Source organism: Electrona antarctica (genome assembly GCF_951216825.1).
Source record: "Electrona antarctica genome assembly, chromosome: 10".
Classification (NCBI taxonomy): Eukaryota; Metazoa; Chordata; class Actinopteri; order Myctophiformes; family Myctophidae; genus Electrona; species Electrona antarctica.
Window position 1 is genome coordinate 15292989 of NC_136791.1, and position 22066 is coordinate 15315054.

The 22066-nt window shown below is 40.4% G+C and overlaps 2 protein-coding genes across 2 annotated transcripts in view; one reads left to right on the plus strand and one right to left on the minus strand.

The window, feature by feature from the left end:
• Window positions 1-12915, plus strand: part of cfap43 (cilia and flagella associated protein 43) — a gene marked incomplete at its 5' end in the record, with an annotated part of 47518 nt that extends 34603 nt beyond the window's left edge. Inside the window, 4 exons of the mRNA XM_079511810.1 lie at window positions 1354-1518; window positions 10122-10202; window positions 10740-10893; window positions 12408-12915. Coding sequence (XP_079367936.1) covers window positions 1354-1518; window positions 10122-10202; window positions 10740-10893; window positions 12408-12583 — 576 coding nt within the window. The 3' untranslated portion in view covers window positions 12584-12915. The remainder of the gene's footprint in view (window positions 1-1353; window positions 1519-10121; window positions 10203-10739; window positions 10894-12407) is intronic.
• Window positions 12916-13374: 459 nt separating this feature from the next.
• Window positions 13375-16738, minus strand: sfr1 (SWI5-dependent homologous recombination repair protein 1). Its single transcript, XM_079513259.1, has 3 exons — window positions 16436-16738; window positions 15459-15881; window positions 13375-14427 (listed from the first exon to the last, which is right to left on the minus strand). Exons 1-3 carry the CDS (start codon window positions 16514-16516, stop codon window positions 14239-14241), a joined length of 693 nt encoding a protein of 230 aa, XP_079369385.1. The 5' UTR covers window positions 16517-16738; the 3' UTR covers window positions 13375-14238.
• Between the last annotated feature and the right edge of the window lie 5328 nt (window positions 16739-22066).

Consider the following 22066-nt stretch of genomic DNA (forward strand, 5'->3'; position numbering starts at 1 on the left):
CGCGCACACGCGCGCGCACACACACACACACACACACACACACACACACACACACACACACACACACACACACACACACACACACACACACACACACACACACACACACACACACACACACACACACACACACACACACACAGATTTCGTGGACTAAAACTATGACTAAAAATGTTCGTCGATTACCTTTTTTTCACTGACAAAAAAAAGAAACTAGATAAAAACTAAGCTATGATGACTAAAACTAAGACTAAATATGACAATTTCGTCAACAAATAAAAACTAGACTAAAATGTTAGGGAGGGACTAATGGAGTAGATATCCAGTAGAATAAGTCATTTTATGTTCGATTGCGCTCAGGTGTTGAGCTCTGAAAATAGCAGATCTATGCAACAACCATGGCCCATGGTGAGGAGCAGACCATGTCTGGGTCCCCCAACACTGGTCCTAATAACAGGAGTGGGTGGATAATATGGACAGTCATAGAACAGAGGTAGACAATGGCCAGACAAGGGAGTGGGACCACCAGTAGCTCTATGATTTCAAAATACTACTGCTGGTCTACATATAAAGCTTTGGTTTAGGGCCAAAATACATGTCTGATCTTGTACGATATCAGACATGAACCATTCAGTCATACCTCTCAAGTCATCTGGGATAGGTCTGCTTTCTGACCAAAAATAAACGTGGGGAAGCAGCATTTTGTTTTCATGCACAGCATATCTAGCCTGGCTAATAAGCCAGACTCAAATCACACTGTCGTGTGGTATTTGAGTCTGGAGATGCTGTGTATGGATCTTGTTTCCCGGGGGGCGGGTTCAAACATTTTCTCTTTGACGCAATTGGTTAGAGCTACTGTCAGTCAAAGGTCTCAAGCATTGAACGTCACTGTACCAAAGCCCGCCCATATTGCATACCGTGTCCTGATTGGCCACACCAGTTCTCTGGTGTAGGAAATGGGCGTACAATTGAGCCTCTCCAGACCGTAATCCGCCGGCAGGCAATTTTTTTTTTGCCAACGGCTGATTCGGTCTGGCTTATTAGCCAGGCTACAGCATATCTGCAGCGAACTCCCAGAAAACAGCAGGTCTGCTGCCACTCTTATTTATTTTAAAACACAACTAAATACCTTTCTGTTTGCCGCTGCCTTTGAGTTATTTTTCTCTTTTCCACTCTCTTCTGCACAGTAACTATCTATACATTTTTACTTATTTTGTGTTATGCCATTTTATTATAATTGTGTTTCCTTAGCTTGGCGTTCTGTGTAAAAAAGCACATTAAATTGCCTTGATACAAATAAAACTGCCTTGCCTTTCACTGAAATATGATCATGTCATCTCTCTGGCTTTTCAGACGCTGGGTGAGCAGAAGATAGCCAGCATGGTGCGGTGCAAGGACTTCCGTAAGGGCATCATCCAACAGGAGTGGGACCACCAGAGGATGAGGATGCACATTGAGGACCTGAACACCAAGGCCAAGGACATTCAGATGCTGCGACTCGACGAAGAGCTGCAAGAGGTAACCGTTTCACAAATGTAATTTCAAGGACCCCCAGTTTGCAGGTAGCCTCGCGTAGCGATACTAATATCACACTGCACGGATATTAGTCTCGTCCCGCCCCATATTTTCATACTGGCCCTGGTTGGTTATAGCCTGGTTCCAGACAAATCTGGTTGGCTCGTCACCACTTCGACCGTGAAGTCCTCCCACATTTGAGAGGGGCCAGACTTAATCTGCCTGTAGCCTCTCTCATCTGCGAAGAGAAAAGCCTGGTCACAAGTCACAACCTAAGGCAGAGACGCTATTGGCGGAAGTGTCGGTCCGGAACATCCGTCAAATGTATTTCTCCCGGATACGATGTTTTTCAGACCAATCACAACACAAACTGATTTGTAAAGCATCATCGTCATTTCCTTGAGTGGTACTTCCGCCAAAATCCCGCAACTTCCGCCCAAAATAAATGATAGCATCTACAGTGTAGGTCTTGTCCAGCGTGATCTGCCTGGGGCAATATGCACTGCAAAGGCAGATGAAGGCTGGCTACTCAAGGCCAGTTCTGTTATGGCAATCTGTGGGGCACATGCTCAGGAAGACATAATAATGAGGCAACACAAGGATTCATAGTTTGGAAGTATTAGGATTTTACTCGAGTAAGGAGTCAGGAACTTACATGACCAATTCAATGCATCGGAAGACCCCAGTCTGACTCCCTGAGTAAACATAAGGCCACAGCCTTTATAGTCTCCACTCCCACAAGAGACATCCCCCAACATAGCCCAAAGGAATTTGGGCAGTAACAAAGTAACCAAAACAGCACCACAGGGGTGTCACAGATAAGATAACATCAGAGTGCAATAAAGGGGTATTATTATATGTTTGCAGTCTAAATTTCTATGACATTACCCCACTTTTAAACATTTAAAAACCCCTAAACACCACTTATCAGTACATCGCAGATGTAGGCAAAAAACCTGGAACCCAATGGGTTAGACAAACAGGGAAAATTCCTACATGGCCCTCATCTATGAGCGACCGCACACAAGGCCTACGATACACAGTGGTACAATAGTTTCACAACAACAAACAAAACAAGGCAAAGCCAAATTAAACATACAGCAAAACGTCGCAGCCCTCAGACCAAAAAACATCTCCCCTCAGACCAAAAAACATCTCAGCACCAGAAAATGTCCGTTCAGAACTGTCCACTTTGCACACATCACAGACAGTGTACTGCAGGTGCCATGTGGTCCACACCGCACAGAGCAATCCAAACCGGAAGTAGCTCTTTCACAGAGCTCAAAGCACCAACGTGCATTACTTCCACAAGCTCCAGACATGTCGTGAGCTTGCAGATCGGCCATTTGACAGAACTGCACACGTCACAGCCTTCCAAAAGACCAGAAATTGTCACCGCACAGGTGATGCAACATCATTCAGAAACGGCTCCCGAGCACATGATCGCAGGATTCAGAGTCCAGAGTGCTAACAGCACTTGATCCCCCATAGGGACATCAGCGTGGACACGTCGCGGACAGCAGACTAACCACTCATTTCTGAAAAAGAAAGAAAACCAATGCGAGTAATATGTCATTAACCACACCTAACCGGAGCCGGGCATTCATTCGAGATGGCCCCTGACCTTATATAAATCACGGGTCCTGCTCCGTGGGCATGCCTGCATATAAGCCCCTAGCCGCAGTCACAGCAACCCCTGGTCCATTTCGTCAATTATTTTATGGGTATGTTAAGTCGGGTCTTGAACCTAACCTGCATTAATCAATCGTACTTATCTTCTGTCCACAACAATCAGCTGGCACATTATTACCTTGTGTTATCTCAACATGGATAGGCATAATAAGCTTTGGCTTGATCATGTAACACAACTGTCTTTTAAACACGGAAATGTAAGTACCAAAATTAACTATTCATTCATAAACCAGTCTATACATACTATCATTCATTCAACCCGACTCCGCATCTAAGTGGACCTTAGTTAGTCGACTTAGTTGACAACTTCTCATCAATACATATTCCATATCATCCCCAAACGATACTTAGCCATGTCATCAGATCCACTTCATCATTCGTCATGTTATTCCAACACGACTCTTCTCATTATTATGGAGCTGAAAGAAAAAACTACAACACCATTGAAAAGCCCTACTCTACCTGGATCACATTTCCTTCGCTATGTCATCTCCAGCTCAGATACAGTCACATTACTACTAATTTGAATGTTGATGGTGGACTCAATACTACGTAGCTACAGCAGCAATAAACATGTATTATCGAATTTCATTTACTGCTAGTCCACCACTTAACTCTCAGTAAGCATATGTGTGTTTGTGCAACTATCTATTGCGTAGATATCTTATCTCTGAACACATTCCTATATGTCTCTTTAGTATGGCATCATCAAACAATACCGTTGTTCAGAACTAATCGCATAACTGCAACAGAACATGATTTAGAACATCCTCCTATGCTCAATTATTCCACCAGGAAACATCAAGTTGTTGCATATCTTACTTACGTAATACTCACAGATTCGACTTCCAAATCCAATGACTTCTGCAAACACAGCAAGATATTCGGCGCACATGCACACATGCACAATTCCAATTTCCGTCAGGGATTAGTCAATTTCGTTAGTAACACCATTAATTTCGTTAGTAACATCATGCCACAAAACATGAGAGAAATCAATCTCATGTCACATCCATCTGGATCGCCTCCACATGAACCTAAGAAAACTTGGATCAGAATATTCATACAGGAAACATAACAATTTTAGTACATACATACTTTTGTTTGTTTCAAGGCGTCCCTCGAAAACAAACCCTTCTTTGTCCTGATTTAAATACACCATATACTTCTATTTCTCATATGATACTCCACCTTGGGGTGTCCAAAAAATAGATCACAATATGACCTATTTTGTCAATGGGTTCTTCTCTTCCTGCCCAAATCCTTATTCAGCTCATACCTGCTCTTACTACTGTAGCCTACTTATTAATGTATCCTTCTACTGATATGTTCGCACTATTGGTGAGATGCGAAAATACTTTCCGCTGTACTTTACCTGTACTGTACTCTGACAATCCGTTGAATCTCATCTCATCTCATCTGTGACACACATTCAATTTATCAATTCAAATTTACCGGTCTTGAAGACAAGAGTATAGCACAATGTAGCGTCAACCAAACCGTCATGCATCATTACAAATACTACTCAAATCAATTGTTATTTAACAAAACTATGCCTGCAGTATACTGTACTTGCATCCTAAGTAATTCTCTAAACAATATAATGTAGAGATTGACTGATTTTACACCGTTTCAACCTCTAAGATTTTACCTTGATCATGACCTTCATGACTACAGGACATTCTTTAAGAATTATTCTATCTTAACTGTCCTTATTTGAGTGAGCGTAATTACTGCACACACATGCTGAAGTGATTCAATGATCTATCTCACTTATCTAGTACTATACTATTGAACTCCACTAATTTATTTAGTATTGTAGTATCTGCCCTGAGCAGCTGATCATAGTATGCCTTTACATTCAGCCATACGGCTAATGAGATCTCCTCTTTGCTCTGCACTAAACTTCTGTGTACAGAAGGACAAGGGTTTTTTTTTTTTGTTGTGCCTTGCCCATGTTGCAAAGTCATAAACATTCAAATAGCACTAGGCCAGCAAATAGCATCAACCTCCCCAGGCTAATCAAAACACAGCTGGCCTACCATCATAGAGATAAGAAACACAGCTGCCCTAGGGCTTCTTGGTAGGTTCAACCAGGTCAACGCAAATTCCTTGACAATAGGCTACTCCTAAAGCTTGATCACAATCTGATCATGTAAACAGGTTACATCAGTACAGTATGTCTTAAATTTAACTCATACAGCCAATACATCAATAACAGCCATGTAATCAATAGACCTTTTTGCTAAAACCACTCATAACTCCGGCACCACTAATTAACTAAATTAACTTGTACTTTCACTATACCTTGGTCTGAATTCTTTGCCGAATGAAGCCTCTTGGCAGCACTTAAACGTCTATTCCCAGAAGGGGGTTTTATTGACCATGTCACAGGAACTTAGATAAGTGCCCTGAAACAGCTGGAAATCCCTTTGTTTACTGATAAGATAATTTTACGTCCTGCATGGGACACAAAAAGTCAAACTCTGCTTTTAAGAGTTTGCCAGTTGTCAGTGAGATTGACAACCAATTCACAGTATCTATCACTACTATACTTTTGTAAATACAACCTATTTTTGTTTTATAGCAGCCATAAGTGGAACAAATGCAACTCTGTAGCTACTCACTATCATTCGATCCCAATGTACACCTGTCAGCTTCACCTCACCCCTCCACCATACTGCAGAGCCACAAAAATAGCACAGCTTTTTCGCATTCAGTTGTCACCAACGCGTACTCCTTCATGTCGGGATTCCGATTCAAGAATCTTTGTTTCCTTCAGATTCCGATCGTATCATTGTCCAGTGATCCCCCATCACTGTTTGAAATGTCAGTGCATCAATGTCCAATGCTAGTGACCAATGTCCAATGTTCAGTTCGTTCTCTTCTCAACCCTGACACAGAGTTGCCCCCTCATACTGGAAAAAACAAAACCAGTAGTTTGGACCCGTCCATGTGGTACCCTCTTTCCAACGGAACAGGATGAGGTGTTGTCGACAGCCGTACATTGGCCCGTACATTTATTTTTGCATAATATTGCAATCCACTGTACACTAAAGTTTGCAATTATAGCTGCTATATTCTATTCCATATTTAACTTTTGGGTTCCTGTCCTTCAAATAATGTCATCAAATCAATCACCGTCACAAGCTATCAGCATGTGGGCATACTCATTTTATTTTATGCCTTATTTGGACTTTCAAAATTACAAATCTGTATATACTTTAAGACATACTGTAGATTACAACCCAAACACAAACCGGGTTCTCAGATCCTCGCAAAAGATGTCACCAAATCGAACATCGTCACACTATTCCTATTTGCCAAACAGTGACTGCTTGTTAGCCTGTGTTAGGCCTAAAGAAGGTTCTTAAAGGCTAACATGTTATCCTCGATAAATGCAATCACTTGTACCAGGCAGATATCTTTTTTGTGCACTTGTCATGCACTTTAAGACATACAGTACAGTACATGATCAGGTCTCTGGCTCAGATACCACAAAACTAACTTTTGCCTTCTAGGTGTTGGCCGTGGGCTTAGCCAAGTCAATCTCCTTCAATAAACCACAGGGGTGCAAACTCAACAAATGGTTGCTTGGAGCTGATAATCTGTAGACCTTTACAAATGACAGTTACAAAACGTAACTATCTTGGGAAGTAACCCTTTACATTCTCATTAGGGAACACATACTTACAGATGTTCCCTTATTAAAACCAAATACCTAATTTACTGTCATTTTAAAAAAACTTTCTTTCAGTCTCAAGTAATCTTTATCTCAATCTCACTCCACTAACTGTCACACTGTCCAATTTACTATTGAGCAGACGCTCTTAATTCAGAGCGATTTACAACATGAATATCCAGGGGCATACTTATACATCAAGCTGCGTATATTACAGAAAACAGGCGATAGCCTCCTATACTGCATGGTGCATGGCTTAGCAAGGCTCACTTCTCTAGGAACTAAAGAGCCACTTAATTTTAAACACTTAAACTAACTTTTAATATCAATCAGGGCATGGCCTGCCTGGGGAATTTAGATTAAATTCTTTCTACATTTTAAATTTCACGACAACTCCCCTTGAAGGGAACCGTACAGCCCTCAGGGGCTAGCTACCATGCCATGTTAAGGATAAATAAGTCTATTTTAGACAGTCACTTGATCAAAATGAAGTGATAACTAGTAAACCAGTCATCGATGCTACTCTTTCATCAAGGCTACTTTAGCCCCACACTCAGGATAACTGAGTGAGGTAATAGATTAAACTATTTTGACTACCATTTCACCTGTTGACTACTCTAGCCCACATTTCGACACAGAAACTGTACATAATGCACCTAAATATCTTCTCCAGGCCCTAACATGTTCTTCACAAGTTTGAGCATTTTCACTCATACACATGTGTACACTATTTACTTCCTTATTTTTATCCCTATTTGGAACTATTTCCATTTTCTCGTCTCGAGAATCATATGACATCATATGATTTAAAACGTATTACTTTACCTTAATATATCTCTATATCAATTCTCATATCTTCATTTTCATTCTAGGCTGTTAACTATTTAACATCCCTTTTTCACAATTTCCTCTCACACTCCTTTTCTGTCTCTCACACACTCACATACAGCAGACCACTCCATTCAACACTCAATCAGTTTTCATGACAGACCATTCACATTCATTTTCAAATGATATATCCATACATAGCGCTTCACAATTGTTTTATGCTTCTGTTAGCAAAGGTACCCTAGTATAAGGCGAGGATCAACCTCCCTTCTCAGTAGCTACAAAGTTAGGCAAGACAACTTGTCTCCCTTTTTGGCCATACATTTAACACTCTGGACATACACTTAGGACAATACACACACACACACACACACTCTGGCTAGCCAATTTTTTGTTGCTTCATAAAACAACAAGGATACCCTAAGGCAGGATCTCTCCCCCTCTTTAGACAGCAGGCAACGTAATGAGTGATTTATTGAATAGACTATTCTTTTTTCCCAACGTACACTGGTACCATTTGTCAGACCTCCTTGTCTAACCATCTTGAGTCATTCAACCAACCAAACACTGTTCCTCCGTCTCTCATGGCATGCACATGAAAGGCAAAACTTCCGTTTCCCTCTTTTAAATAGGCCATCAAAAAATGCCTATCGTGATCACAACCAAATTTCATCACTAATACCTTAAAACCCCGAATAAAAGCAATACCTCATTTTCTGAACATCCAAACAGACACCCATATACTCACTTGCGCACGTCGTCGGCCCAGCCCGAAAGAATGAACTTACTCACCAAGCCGACGACCGCCAAGTCCAGCATTTAGCACACCATCTCGGTAGGAAACCTCCAAAATGTTATGGCAATCTGTGGGGCACATGCTCAGGAAGACATAATAATGAGGCAACACAAGGATTCATAGTTTGGAAGTATTAGGATTTTACTCGAGTAAGGAGTCAGGAACTTACATGACCAATTCAATGCATCGGAAGACCCCAGTCTGACTCCCTGAGTAAACATAAGGCCACAGCCTTTATAGTCTCCACTCCCACAAGAGACATCCCCCAACATAGCCCAAAGGAATTTGGGCAGTAACAAAGTAACCAAAACAGCACCACAGGGGTGTCACAGATAAGATAACATCAGAGTGCAATAAAGGGGTATTATTATATGTTTGCAGTCTAAATTTCTATGACAGTTCGCAAGTGTGGTTTTTAACAAAATGCCTCAAATCATGAACGCAGCAGCTGTGAAACTTTGCATGCACATTTCCACTACATTGGGGAACAAATGCCACCCTTTTAACACAGCTCTATTATAGTGCCTGGTGCCTCCTGCAATAAAGAACATGTTTATATTACTCCTAAACCTTTTGTACGAACACCATTCTGTAATCCGTACACATTATGTCTATAGTCAGGAGGAGGCATATAATGTATGCCAAACATTTATTAAGCACAACATGCATTCATCTTTATAGCATTACTAAGCATAAGGACCCATAAGGGTCCAACGATCAATCATTTTGCTAGGAACCTCCTGGAGCCCCCTCAAGGATTCCTGGGGGTTCCCGTACCCCACTTTGAGAACCACTGTTATATCGTATCCCATCAAATCATGAAAGAAACGACTGCTCACCCCCAGTGTGAAGACTGACTGAGGCACTGGAGCTTAGAAATACTAGTAAACAAAGTATAGAAGTCCTGAAAAATGTAGAACAACTTGGATATCATCTGTTGTGATTTCATGGTTAACTCATGGTTAACTTTCATTCAAGGGGTCACAGTTGAAGTAGTTTCACTTTCACAAGAGGTGAAATGTGGTTGTTTTGTCCGGTCCAAAAAGTACTAACAGCTGTGGGATTCGACCAATAATATATGACTGCTATAACCATCATCTCTCTCTCTCTCTCTCTTTCTCTCTTTCTCTCTCTCTATGTGGCAGAATGTAAGATGATATGTACATAGCACATAACCACCAGGCCTGAGTTACAAAACCTGTTGTAAATTACAACAGGCTGGGATTCATGCACTCTGAAAGACCTAGCTCAGATAACCTGAAATAACAATTTTCTTCTTTCTTTCCTTTTTTTGAGGGGCTCTATGCCCAGCTTTTAGTGTTTGTGTGAACACAAACATTGGCTTGTGATTGGCTGACCCCCCATAGTGATGATTTGATTTGCTGAGCAAAGTATATACTGAAAATAAAAGTGAGGGCAGAAAGGTGAAGACACCAAAAGTGATTGGCCAGAATGACTTTTGTGATGATTTGAATGGCTGAGCACGGAATGTGATGTACCGTATGATGATGGATTTTTTTACGATGATTTTTTTTTAATAACCGACAGTAAATTAACTCTGTGCAGCTGCTGACAAGTGAACAAAGATTCCTCTTCATTTTCTTCCAGTATCTGACTGAGACGGATCATCATAATCGCATGTCCAAGCAAGTTTCCACATTGGAGAAAAGAATAGCATTACAGGAACAGGTATAAACAGCACATCAAGATGTAATCGCTCCTCAATGAAATGCATCATTGTCTTTAATAACTTGTTCTCCATGTGAGATTTTATTGTCTTTAATAACTTGTTCTCCATGTGTGATTATACCAAAACAGTAATAATTACAGTGTACAGTACTCATTTACTAAAAATATGAAATACAATTACAGTATACGGTAATCACTCAGATGGATCTTGTCAGCAGACATGCCTCTACTACAAAGTAGTAGTTAAAAGTTTTTCTCATTACTCCAATGCTGTTCCAAATAAACATTACAATGTTCGACCTGAATTGGAGGAGCTATGACACGTACATGTAGATGCCACCACGGTAATATTTAGAGGACCACGATAATTCTGACATTATTGTTAATGTGATATCACAATAACAACAATATTGTAAGTTAACATACCTATTTTTAATAATAAATGTACATCCATATTTTGTGTTAAATGTTAAAAAATGAATAAAACTAGATAGGTTGGTCAGTGTGTGTGTGTATAATGTTCCTATGCTTTTACAGACACACCTAAAGAACGTGGAACATCACAAGAAAACCATCAAGCAGCTCAGGCGGCAGGCCGCGTTGAAAGCTGAGAAGAATGACATTTTAGACCAGCAATTAGCTGAGGTGCAAGTCACTGTGGCTGAGAGGCAACACATCTACCAAGCAATAGGTAATCTCACTGTAGCATTGCTCTAATACGGTGGTTTTCAACCCTTTTCATATCAATTGGCATTTGAGCAACGGACCAGACCACCAGTTGATGAGATTTAGCCTCTCAGAAACCAAAACTTTAAACATTTTGTTGTTTTGTCCACAATTCCATGCTATATTGATGTAGTACCATAGGAGAGATAACAGGCAAGCGTTGATCAAAACATTTTCTTATATAAGAGGGTATGCGCATGACATCATCGTACCTGCAGTTATGCGGGAACGCCCACTGAGTGGCAAAAAACTACTTTCTGGCCTTGACAGCCCATTCATCCAAACAGAGAAGTCCTGTCTGATTGCATTAAACAATGTTAAACTCACCAACATTGCAGCTGAACGAAAAGCTTGAATTATCCTCTTTCTATCTGCAAAGTTTTTGTTTCATGAAAATCCACCATAGAAACATTATGAGCTACTTTCTGTCAAGAAATTCCCTGCATTTGATTATTTTTCTAAGTGTCAGAGTTTGGAAGTGCTTGTTTTTAATAATGCTGCCTCCTGCATTGTGACATTTAGAAACAGGTGGTACGCTGGACGGTTGAGTGATTTCCAACGAGCGCTTCCAAACTCCAACACTCCATGCTGCTCAATGTTTTGAGGCCGTGTCCTGATGGGAAAATCATGCATGTGCATACTCTCTATTGTGTAAACTTCTTGTAAATGAAGTAATTCAGATGTTTAACAATCATTTATTTAATAATAATTTAACTTTCGAGAGTGTAAAATTAAACGGATACATTTGGTTTCATTTTACACTCTCAAGACAGTCTTTAAGGGTCCATCCATTTGGTTACCAACTCTCCATCATTTAGCTGGGGACCACCTGGAATCCCTTCAAGGACCACTTGTGGTCCCCAGACCACTGGTTGAAAACCACTGCTCTAATATTAAAACATGCATCACAAACTGCATTTGTTTTGTTCTAAAAGGTCTTGGAAACTTTACGCCTTATCTCAAAACCGACGTAACCACTGCAATAAAATAACGCAATCAAAAGCTAAATTAATTGTAAGAATCCTCCCCCTTGATCATCTCATGACTCAAGAATGACTGTGGTTTTGTTTGTCATTGGTGTTTATCAGGGGTGGAAAGTAAGTAAATGTACTCAAGTACTGTACAAGTTTGAGGTATTTGTTTTACTTTCTTCAGTATTTACAATGTTCAATACATTGACTTCTACCCCACTACATCTCAGAGGAAACAATTGTACTTTTGCTCCACTACAAGTATATGAAAACTTTAGTTACTAGTTATGTTGTAGATTTTGATTATTACACATCAACTTCAGCCCTATATATTTGCGACACATTGTGAGCTTGTAGATTGGCTATTTTCAAAAGGTTATTATTATTTTTTTAATAACATTTTACAAAAACATGTGGGGACCCACCTGGGGGTCCCAACCCACAGGTTGAGGACCACTGATCTACACTGCAGTATTTATACTACTTGTTCTTCCATTGGTGTTTGTAGCTATGGAGGACAAGCAGGCGGTGAACACAGAGGCTCGCTACCAGGACATCGTTCAGAGGAAGAGGCTGGTGGAGATCACCACGGCCCAGGCAGAGGAGCTGGCTCTGCTCAGGGCAGAGGTAGAGCGCCTGAGGATGAGGTCCTTCCCCACACTGGATAATCTCAAGCATGACTAGTCAAAACATAGTTTTTGAATCTATTAAGACCTAAGGCCGATTCTAAATACGTTTTCTGAAAATCGTATGTTGCTACAGTAAAAACATTTTTGAGTTTGTAGATCTGCTATTTATTAATAACTAAAGTATGAAATAATGGTTAGTGGTTAAATATCACTTGCCTTAAAAACTAAAATGACAGATGTGATATCCCAGTTTTAAGTTAAACAAACTGTAATTGAAATCATGTATCAGTGACCGATACATTTCTTGTATATGATGTCACTGTACATTGTTTCCTTCTATAGTAACCCCCCCCCCCCCCCCCCCTCGACACACACACCCTTTTTCTCCTGTCAACCAAAGAACCACAATGGAAATTAGTTATCAAGCTTTCTTGTGTCTATCCTTTTGACTGTTGTCTGTGTGCAACCGTCTTCATTTGTACATGCAATTTCATCAATGCAAATGTAATTCAATCTCTCAGGAAAACAATGTTTATTAACCTTTCTCTGTACAGCAAAAAAAACAAAAGCATCAACATGGAATGTACTGTTTGAACTGAAAATAAATAAAGATAGCAGCAACAGAACAAAACGATTGTTGTATACAACTGGAACCAAACACGTTTACATAACATATGTGATCATCTCCCTTTGCACAAGGAACCACAATCTGTGTAAAATAATGAAGATGGTTCTTGAGATGGTATTAATCGAATCCACTGGGTCTCAACATTGGGTCCGGGGACCACCAGGGCAGTGTTAATTCTTTTCAGATTTTGATTTAGTCTTAGTCAACAAAACTAACACTGCATCAGGGGTCCAAATGAACTCTTACAGGTCTGTAACCCGTAAAATGTATTAGTGTTGCATTAACACTGAGCATTTTTACAGTGTACATAGATTGGGTTGCCAAGGGATCGATGTACAATTTTATCAAATGTACAACATTAGCACATACGACCAAGACCAACATAAGTTGCTCAAGGTTTTTGGGTTGGCGTAGGAGTATGGGTTGAGGTTTCAGAGGATACATCAGAGACATTCAGCTCCTCTTTTATTTTTCTGTTAATGACGTCTCCTCTTCCAGACCGTTGAGTGAGTGAGATCAGTCAATGCATGGCTCCAGAAATTCAGTCCCTGTGACTTTCTTTCTTGTCAGTGGGTCAACCAACCACCCTTCCTACTTTGTTTGTACAGTGTACTACATCTCAGATCAGTTTGTGCTTCACATGTAGATGTTTCGACCTGGGCTCAGGCAGGGCCTTGAGAAGAACATCTCCCACCTTGCACTGCTGTAGTGTAAACACTGTGAGCTAAGTTTAAATTGTCCTCTTGTTTGAAGTACTTGAGCAAGTAAGGGTCCAGGGGAACTGGGGGGAATCTTGCAATTCAAAAGGTTGAGAATCACTGAACTAAAGTATTCAAATAAAAAATATTTATTTGAATTATTTTAAGCCTGGAAGGAACTAAGCCATCCAGGCTCTTGGTGAATCATGACCCTAAAACATTTGATTCTGTGTCAAAAGATATTTGAAAAAAGCAAAACAAATATTTTTATAGTTTGTTTCCATTCATAAACTTTCAGAGTTAGACCCGCTAAGGGTCCATTTGGACTGGCTGGTGGTCCCTGGACCAAAACAAGGGTCGAAATGAGAATCGGCTGTCTATATTTCAAGTAGTGAAGTCCTCTTCTGTGCGGTCAAAGTGCAGCATGGCGTCCTCCATGCCGAACATATCGATGAGCTGGGAGAGGCTGGCCTTCCGCCCATCGACAGGGAGGTTGGCCTGCAGCTCGTACAGCGCGGCCTGAGCACACGCCCGCCACTTGTCGATCAGCCTTTGGAGCTGTGTCAAGTCGTTCTACACACAGAGAGAGAGAAATGTTAAAGGGAATTAGAAAGGGATGCAAAATATTCAAAGCATACAAGTAGTTAGTGGTTCCCAACCTCTTTTTGAGTGGTGCAACCACACCCTTACGGACTTATGTGTGTGGGTGCCTGCCTGGCTGGCTGGCTGGCTGGCTGGGTATGTATGAGCATGAAAACAGCATGGTTGTTTTTCACCACCTGTGCGCAACCTAACACACACACAAACACACACGCACATATTAACTGTATATATGATGATTTCGGGTGTGCCAGTACAGTGACAGTACAGTACAGTACAGTACAGTACAGTAGAGGGTACAGTAGAGGGACCGGCACACAGTAACTCTGTCATTTCTCAACCGTTTCGGACGCGGGGGGGCTCGCCGGAACCGGGCCGGCACCCTGGGTGCGTTCCTGTGGGTGTGATTTTTTTCCCCTTTTCTTTGGAATCTCCCCGTTCTTACATCTGACACGTTAACATCTTAAGCCCTGTATACTTATACTTACGAATAGCGAAAGTATCAGATTTACAAGCTCACACCGCTTGTAAATCTGATACTTAAAAAAAGTAGAATATTTTGAAGTATTTGACAACATAATGAGTAATGACCCAAAAATGCAAGTTATGCTTATACAACATGTTTAAAAATGTTGGACTGGGGACGCTCGCTGGCCTAGTGGTCCAGGCACATGCCACATATAGGTTCTGGCCAGCTCATGACGAACTTTGCTGCATGTCTCTCCCCTTCTCTCTCTCCCACTTTACTGTCCGTCTTCACTGTAACTATCAATAAAAAAGGCACAAAAGCCCAAGACAAATTTTAAAAAAAAAAAAAAAAAAAAGTTGGACTGCCTCCAAACAGATGAGCCCCCCCGTCCTCCCCCGACGTTGTGATCTTTGGAATCCCGCCAACTCGCCAAAGGCTGAACCCCAGGTTGGGGGAACCACTCACTGATTATACACAAAACAAGACAATAGATTGTCTTTTGGGGGGGCGTTTATCCGTGTTTGTTTTATTATACCTTGCCTCTGTACATCTGTACCATCTTCAGCCTGCGCAGAGTCTCCGTCTTGTCTTTGATGTCCAGTTTGAGTTGGTCTCGTAGCCGTAGCAGCATGTCTGCTGATGGAGGAGGAGGACATGGCTGTGTTGTTGTGTCAGGGTCAGGGACGATAAGGGCAGCAGCAGCGGCAGGAACTCTCACAGCCGTCGTTGACCTCACCCCCACGTCGTTTCTGTTCAAGTCAACATCCTGCCTGTCTCTTCTGGGAGAGTTACAGCGCGCCGCCTTGGTTTGTTTTGGAACACTCCGTCTATCCTCCTCCTCCTCCTCCTCTTCGTCAACACAAAGGCGTTTGACCACGGAGACCATGGCGGGTGAGGTGAACGATCGCCTTGATCTCTTCAGTCTCTCCCTCAGCGAAGCACTCATCTGTTGTTTGGGCTGTGAAGAATGAATTAGGCCTGTCACAACTATTACATAATAATCGCCTAATATAATAACCGCAATTGTTTGAGATAATCGCAATTATTTTTGTCATAATCGTTCTCATGTTGAAACATTCTCAAACTTACAAGCTTACAAGACGTGTTTACATTTTCTTTAATTGCTTTGTATATTTAACTTATCTGACATATCTACATTGTACAGTACTTGACATCTGTGATTATGAAGCCTACAAACCAAACAGAAATAATAATGTGTGTGCCAAAATAACTGCATGAGCTCTGTGAGCTTCTAGATCTGCTATTTTATAAAAGATCTTTAAACATTTAAACAACGCAAATCTTGTGTGGGTGGTTCTAAATTATTTTCACATAGGGGTCCGCAACATCATAAAGTTTTAAACTGGTCTACAAGTCAGTGTAACTAAATAAATGGGTCGCATGATTAATTAACTTCTTTAGCACCGATGGATTTACTACTAAAGAAGCAATCAGTAAAAATAACTGCGGTAAAAGTGATTGAAGATGCAAGCTCAAACAAAACATACATACCTTGTCTTTGAATTGAGTGGGGCTAGACTCCTCTGAAGGTGAGCAACAGCCAGCTTTTAATTTGGATGTAGGAGTCTCCATTTATGAACATTTACAGGAGTGCTTCACTAACTAGGACCGCTACGTGTTTGCACACTGCACCGCAGCACAGCAGTACAGTACAAAACAGCCTCGACAAATTAATTTAAATTTGGGTTACTAAAATACTTTTCTAGTGGAGCAGTAGTTTTAACAATTTGTGCTAACCCCGCGGAGAACAACTCTTCCGTGTTTTCATTCTCCAAGTGCAATGATTGGCTCAACACCGAATGCTACCAGTGGTGCACTGTGGGAATTGTAGTTTATATCGGCTAATAGAAGGCTCAGTCACTTTCACGTTTGTGCAAATTAACTCATTTTAGCTATTTTTCCAGATTTGTGAAAATTTCTTAAAATTCTAAATTAATATAAAATAAATTGAACTATTAAAGGCTGGCTGTTAAAATCTTTGGGGTATAGAATTCTATACCCCAAAGATTTTGCACACTCATTGTCCAATATATTGGACAATGAGTCATGAGTGCACAATGAGTGCACAAAGTATTCATAACCTTTTGGATAGTTTTTTAATAACATTGTTGCATTAAAAGTTAGACATTTCTATGTGTACATCTATTTACTGTCACACAAAGAAAAGCAAGAAAAAAAAGTGTTAGACATTAAAAAAAGAAGGAGAGTTTCCAGAAATTCCAGAGAAAGATTTTGACAATCTTTGTGTGTGAAAGTGAAAAACACTTCTGTAATGGGACATTCTGCATAACGAGTCAACGACTACTTACTTTTGGTATAAGCACCAATACTTTTGTACTTTTACTCAAGTAAATACAGGACTTTAACTAACTGAGTATAACCCTATTTCTACATGGTGGTTTCGGCTACTCTTATACTTCAACGTCAAAAATGTGGAAGTACTTCTTCCACTACTGTTCATGGTCATGTTTGGTCTAAATGCCATGGTTACTGTTGCTAGGGTCGGGTCAGGGCAGTCTCTCTTCCCCCCCCAAAAAAGCTGATTCAACCCATCAAAGGGATTTATGGTTCATCGTAGAGACGTGTCACTCTCGGATGATGTCTGTACGGATTTATTTGTGTGTATTCTTTTTTTCTGTAGCCTTCAGGAGAAAGGTGTGAGTTGAAATGTTATCCTGCAGAGACTTGAACATCAGAAATTGGTTGTCTGACATTACTCACCCGAGGGCATGGGGATTTTAACGTTTTATATCGAAACCTCTTATCTCCATATTTCTAACTTTGTGTGGTTTTATCGTAAATTAACGCCCTGGCCTACTTGATCATACTACAGCGTCAAAAGTAGCAGATCTACAAGCTCATTTTGAGCTTGTAGATCTGCTACTTTTGAATTTGAATCCTGAAAAGTGACAGTTTTGGACATATGAGGTTTCCGTCCCACAGATGATATAAAGGAGACGTCCCACAAGGCTTATGGTTGAAGATAATTACTATACTCTCATCTAGTGTGAGTCAGACGTTTAATTTTATTTTCTCTCTCTCTTTCCTTTTTCCTCTTAAGAACAGTGAGATGTGTCACACACACTTTTACTTTCTCTGCAGTGTGCAGTTACTATTTTTGAACGAAAGTATATGCTTTTATTCCATTTATATTTTGTAGCTATATATCCCACTGTTGTTTGTTTGTTTGATTGGAAACCGTTAGGAGGAGGCGTGCTCTACTCAGGGGGAGTCCTTTCAAAATACACACAGCAGCAGTCTATCTAGAGAAAATGTCTTTCTTTCTTTGAAAATACATAAATTCATAAGAAACTACTCAAGAGAGTGCAGATGTTCTGTTTGTTTGTTTGTTTGATTGTTCATCCAACTGCGTTACTCAATGTGGTTATTGTTATTTTTGAAGTTACTTTAAAGTGAGCAATAGATCTCATTGGAATTCATTCCAATGAGATCCGGAACCGCAGGAACCAGATCCAACATTGAACCGGAACTGGTTCCCACTGGTGGTATGTGGACTTCATGTCTGCTATACAATTCAATACCGGTGGTTCTCAAACATTTTAATTTCATGGACTGCCGTTAAGGGTGAATCGTTAAGGAACCGCAATCGTTAAAATCCTAAAAGATCCCCACCCTGTGTACATGTGCAACACAAACATGTGAAGTTGCAGGTATAGCCTACTGTATGTTATCAATGTGAGAGACAACAGCAGAGGGATATGGCATTGAAGGCCATCTTTTATGTGTTACATAAGGATTTGCTTTGAGACCATTTATATCACCACAAGATCATTTGTCCTTTGGGCTATGAATTGCATACATAATGTTAATTAATTTTGATAAGGATAAGGTTAAAAAGGGTCTTGGAAGATGAAGGGGTAATCCCCCAAAAAGCCCTCAAGGGTCTCACACATGGGGATCCCGAATTGTGCACCTTGCATGTCTCATCAACAGCCCCCTCACTCACCCCTCATCCCCCCTGCCCGCCCCATCACTCACTTCTACAGAAAACCGCGCGCGCACGCACGCACGCACGCACGCACGCACACGCACACGCACACGCACACACACACACACACACACACACACACACACACACACACACACACACCCCCGCACCGACTAGACAGTGTTAACCTTCAGTGCATGAAAACATCTTACTGTAAAATAGATAGATTCTAAGATATATCTTAGAATTTCACTTAACATCTGTGACTTTTATAATATTTATTACTCCCTCTTTGTATCCCTTTTTGTTTACTATGCAGATATATTTTGGTCAACTGTTTACATGTTTTTGCCACAAGTATTTTTTCTTGACCACAAGACTATTTAGTTGATTAGACAGATGCAGCTAGATTCATTGTTTACTCTGCATCCGAGTTTTTTTGAAGCACTACACTGTTCTCTCTGCACTGTGATTATTTACCTTTACTTGCTAGTTAGAGTTCAAGCTTACTCTGCTTGTTCTGATCTTATTCTGTTTCTCTGGCCTGCCACAGCTAAATGCCTATGATATTAGGATATTAGGATAATAACAAAAGGCAAGGAACTGACTGCTTACTATACCATCCAATATCTGCTTGTATCAAATTTCATCATTCTAAGCCAGAGAAGCAGACACATGCACGCATAGGGGGATCAAAAGATTTGTTCCAGAACGTATGGATATACCCTGCCTGGTGGGCACATGTGAATGCGTACAGAAACGCATATATCAAGTCACTGCCAGATTTTACTGTGGGAAGAAAGAGCCATAATGTCTCTCACAGACCTTTACACGTGTAGACACAAGAGAGGCACTTGTAAGCCACAGTCAAACTAACTTGACATCATGTATAATTTAAGAGAAACCAAAGCCGAATCAATAGAAAGATAAAATGCAGATGCTTCCTTCTACAATTACACAATTAACATCCCATCATGCTCTGTGGACAGAGGATTGTATAAAAATGCGGAGCTGGCCCAGCTGACCTCGATTTTTGGATCAAGAAAAAAGATGGCAAGAGAAAAAGATCCAAGTGAGAGAAAAGTGAAAGAGGATCGTTATTGAGGCAAGGATGGGAGGAGCTTCTGTCACAAAGACTGCTAAACTGGCTAGTGTTTCAATAGGAACAGTGACATGCGGGCAGCTGTGGAGGAGTGGGAGAGGCCAGCTGTGAGTCAGAAGGTTGCTGATTTGCCCTACGGGCAAGCCCATGTCTGTGTGTCAAAGTGTCCCTGACTCCCTCAGCAAAACTCCTAACTGCTCCCCAGTACTGTATTAATATACTGTAGTGCCCACGTCTCCAAACAGTTAGGATGAAATTCACGTACTGTAATGCAAATGTACAGTGTCAGAAGGAGCACATTAACTTGATGACAGTGATAATCATGCATGATTAGTGTGATAGTAGCCTAAAGCTGAATTGAGAATGACAATGCAGGATGTGATCAGAGAATTACTACAGTACATACTCATAGAGATGGATGTTATTGGTTGCAGTGTTAAAAGTCCTCAGTCACTAATGACAAATGCACATTTTTTTTGCGAGTTCAGTGGGGCTAGAAAACCAAATACTGTAGCAGCGTTTTTCAACGTGGGTGCCGTGATGCAAGTCCAGGGGTGCCACAGAATACATATCAGCCATTTTTGACAAATGTTCCCCCCAGAATAGGGATGGTAAATGGTCAATGGTGCATTTATATAGGGCATACTGTATATCCGGTCGGATCGGATGATCGGAAATCTGGGTCGATCACATCCCTAGTATCAATATTATTATATCCATATCATGATATTAGACTGGATATTGTCTGTGATTTGGGATATTGTACTATTGTGATATGGCATAATCATGTTCGATAAAATATAAATATCGGATCGGGAAAAATCGGTATCGGCAATCAAATGATCGGAATCGGATCGGGAGCAAAAAACGTGATCGGGACATCCTTAATCCAAAGTGCTTTAGATTTTGCATTCACCCATTCGCACACACCCCTTAGTCACTCCCGCCCCACTATACGGATGCGTGTGGTTAAATGCCAAGTAAAAACTGATGGAAATTTAGTAATAGGAATATGGATCTTAATGGGGTCTTGTTAGACTGTTTTAAATTATTATTATATTTGAGTAATACTTCCTCAATTTTGATAGGAAGTGGCTTTGATATCAGAGTGAAACTCTGGAAATGTAATAATACCTTTAAAGTCATTATATTATAATTGGTGTTCCATCATAAAACCCAGACAGGGGGCATTTAGAATGCAATTTACCAAAATGGTTATTATACCCTTTGGAAACTAATGTTATAATGTTAAACTATATTAATAAGCTTTTAGACTGTTAAGGTTATAAGGTTAAGTCTTTTAGATTGTTAATGTTATAAGTTTAAGTAATTTAGATGGTTAAGTTTAAGATTTAGCCTTAACAGGAATACTTTAAGTTCTACTTTGGATATAGTCAATGTGAGGTAAATGGTAATAATTTAGAAGGATAATCATTAAAAGTAGTTTTAGCTGTTTTAAAGACCAAGTAATCAGTATATATTTAGTATAAAACATAAAAGTGATAGGCAGTGGTAAGTTATAAATGATACAAACAGAATAGTCAAAATGCATGAAAAAGGTATTACCTGAAATAATCGATGAAGCAGACACAAGAAATGGAGGAATTAAGGTAAAGTAATTTTAGTTTGATCTTAATTCAGGTTATTTCGTTGTTCACAAGTCTCAGATCACAGCCTCTACACAATACAGCAATTTGTCAAAATCAATGATGGAGGTCCTACTGTACAATTGTTATGAGTAGGATTATATAGTACAAATTACGTAGGAACAAGTGATGGATAACAGAAGTGTTGTCAATCTGTGATTGGATGGATGGAATAGAAGGCACAGAGTTCCAGAATCTTCTCGATGTTTCGAGACACTTCTCGTCCTCGACGTTCGTTTGTTCCTGACGTCAAAAAAACTCCTTATACCCAAGATATGGTTATGGGATATCAAGTCACAAACACAGACGGACAGTCTGGCAAACAAATGTTAATTTGTCCCTGGTGTATAGTTTTGGCCTTCACAGAAGCCAGTCTGACCAAGAGCAGAGTTGAGGATAATTCAGGAGAGAGTGAGAGACTAAGC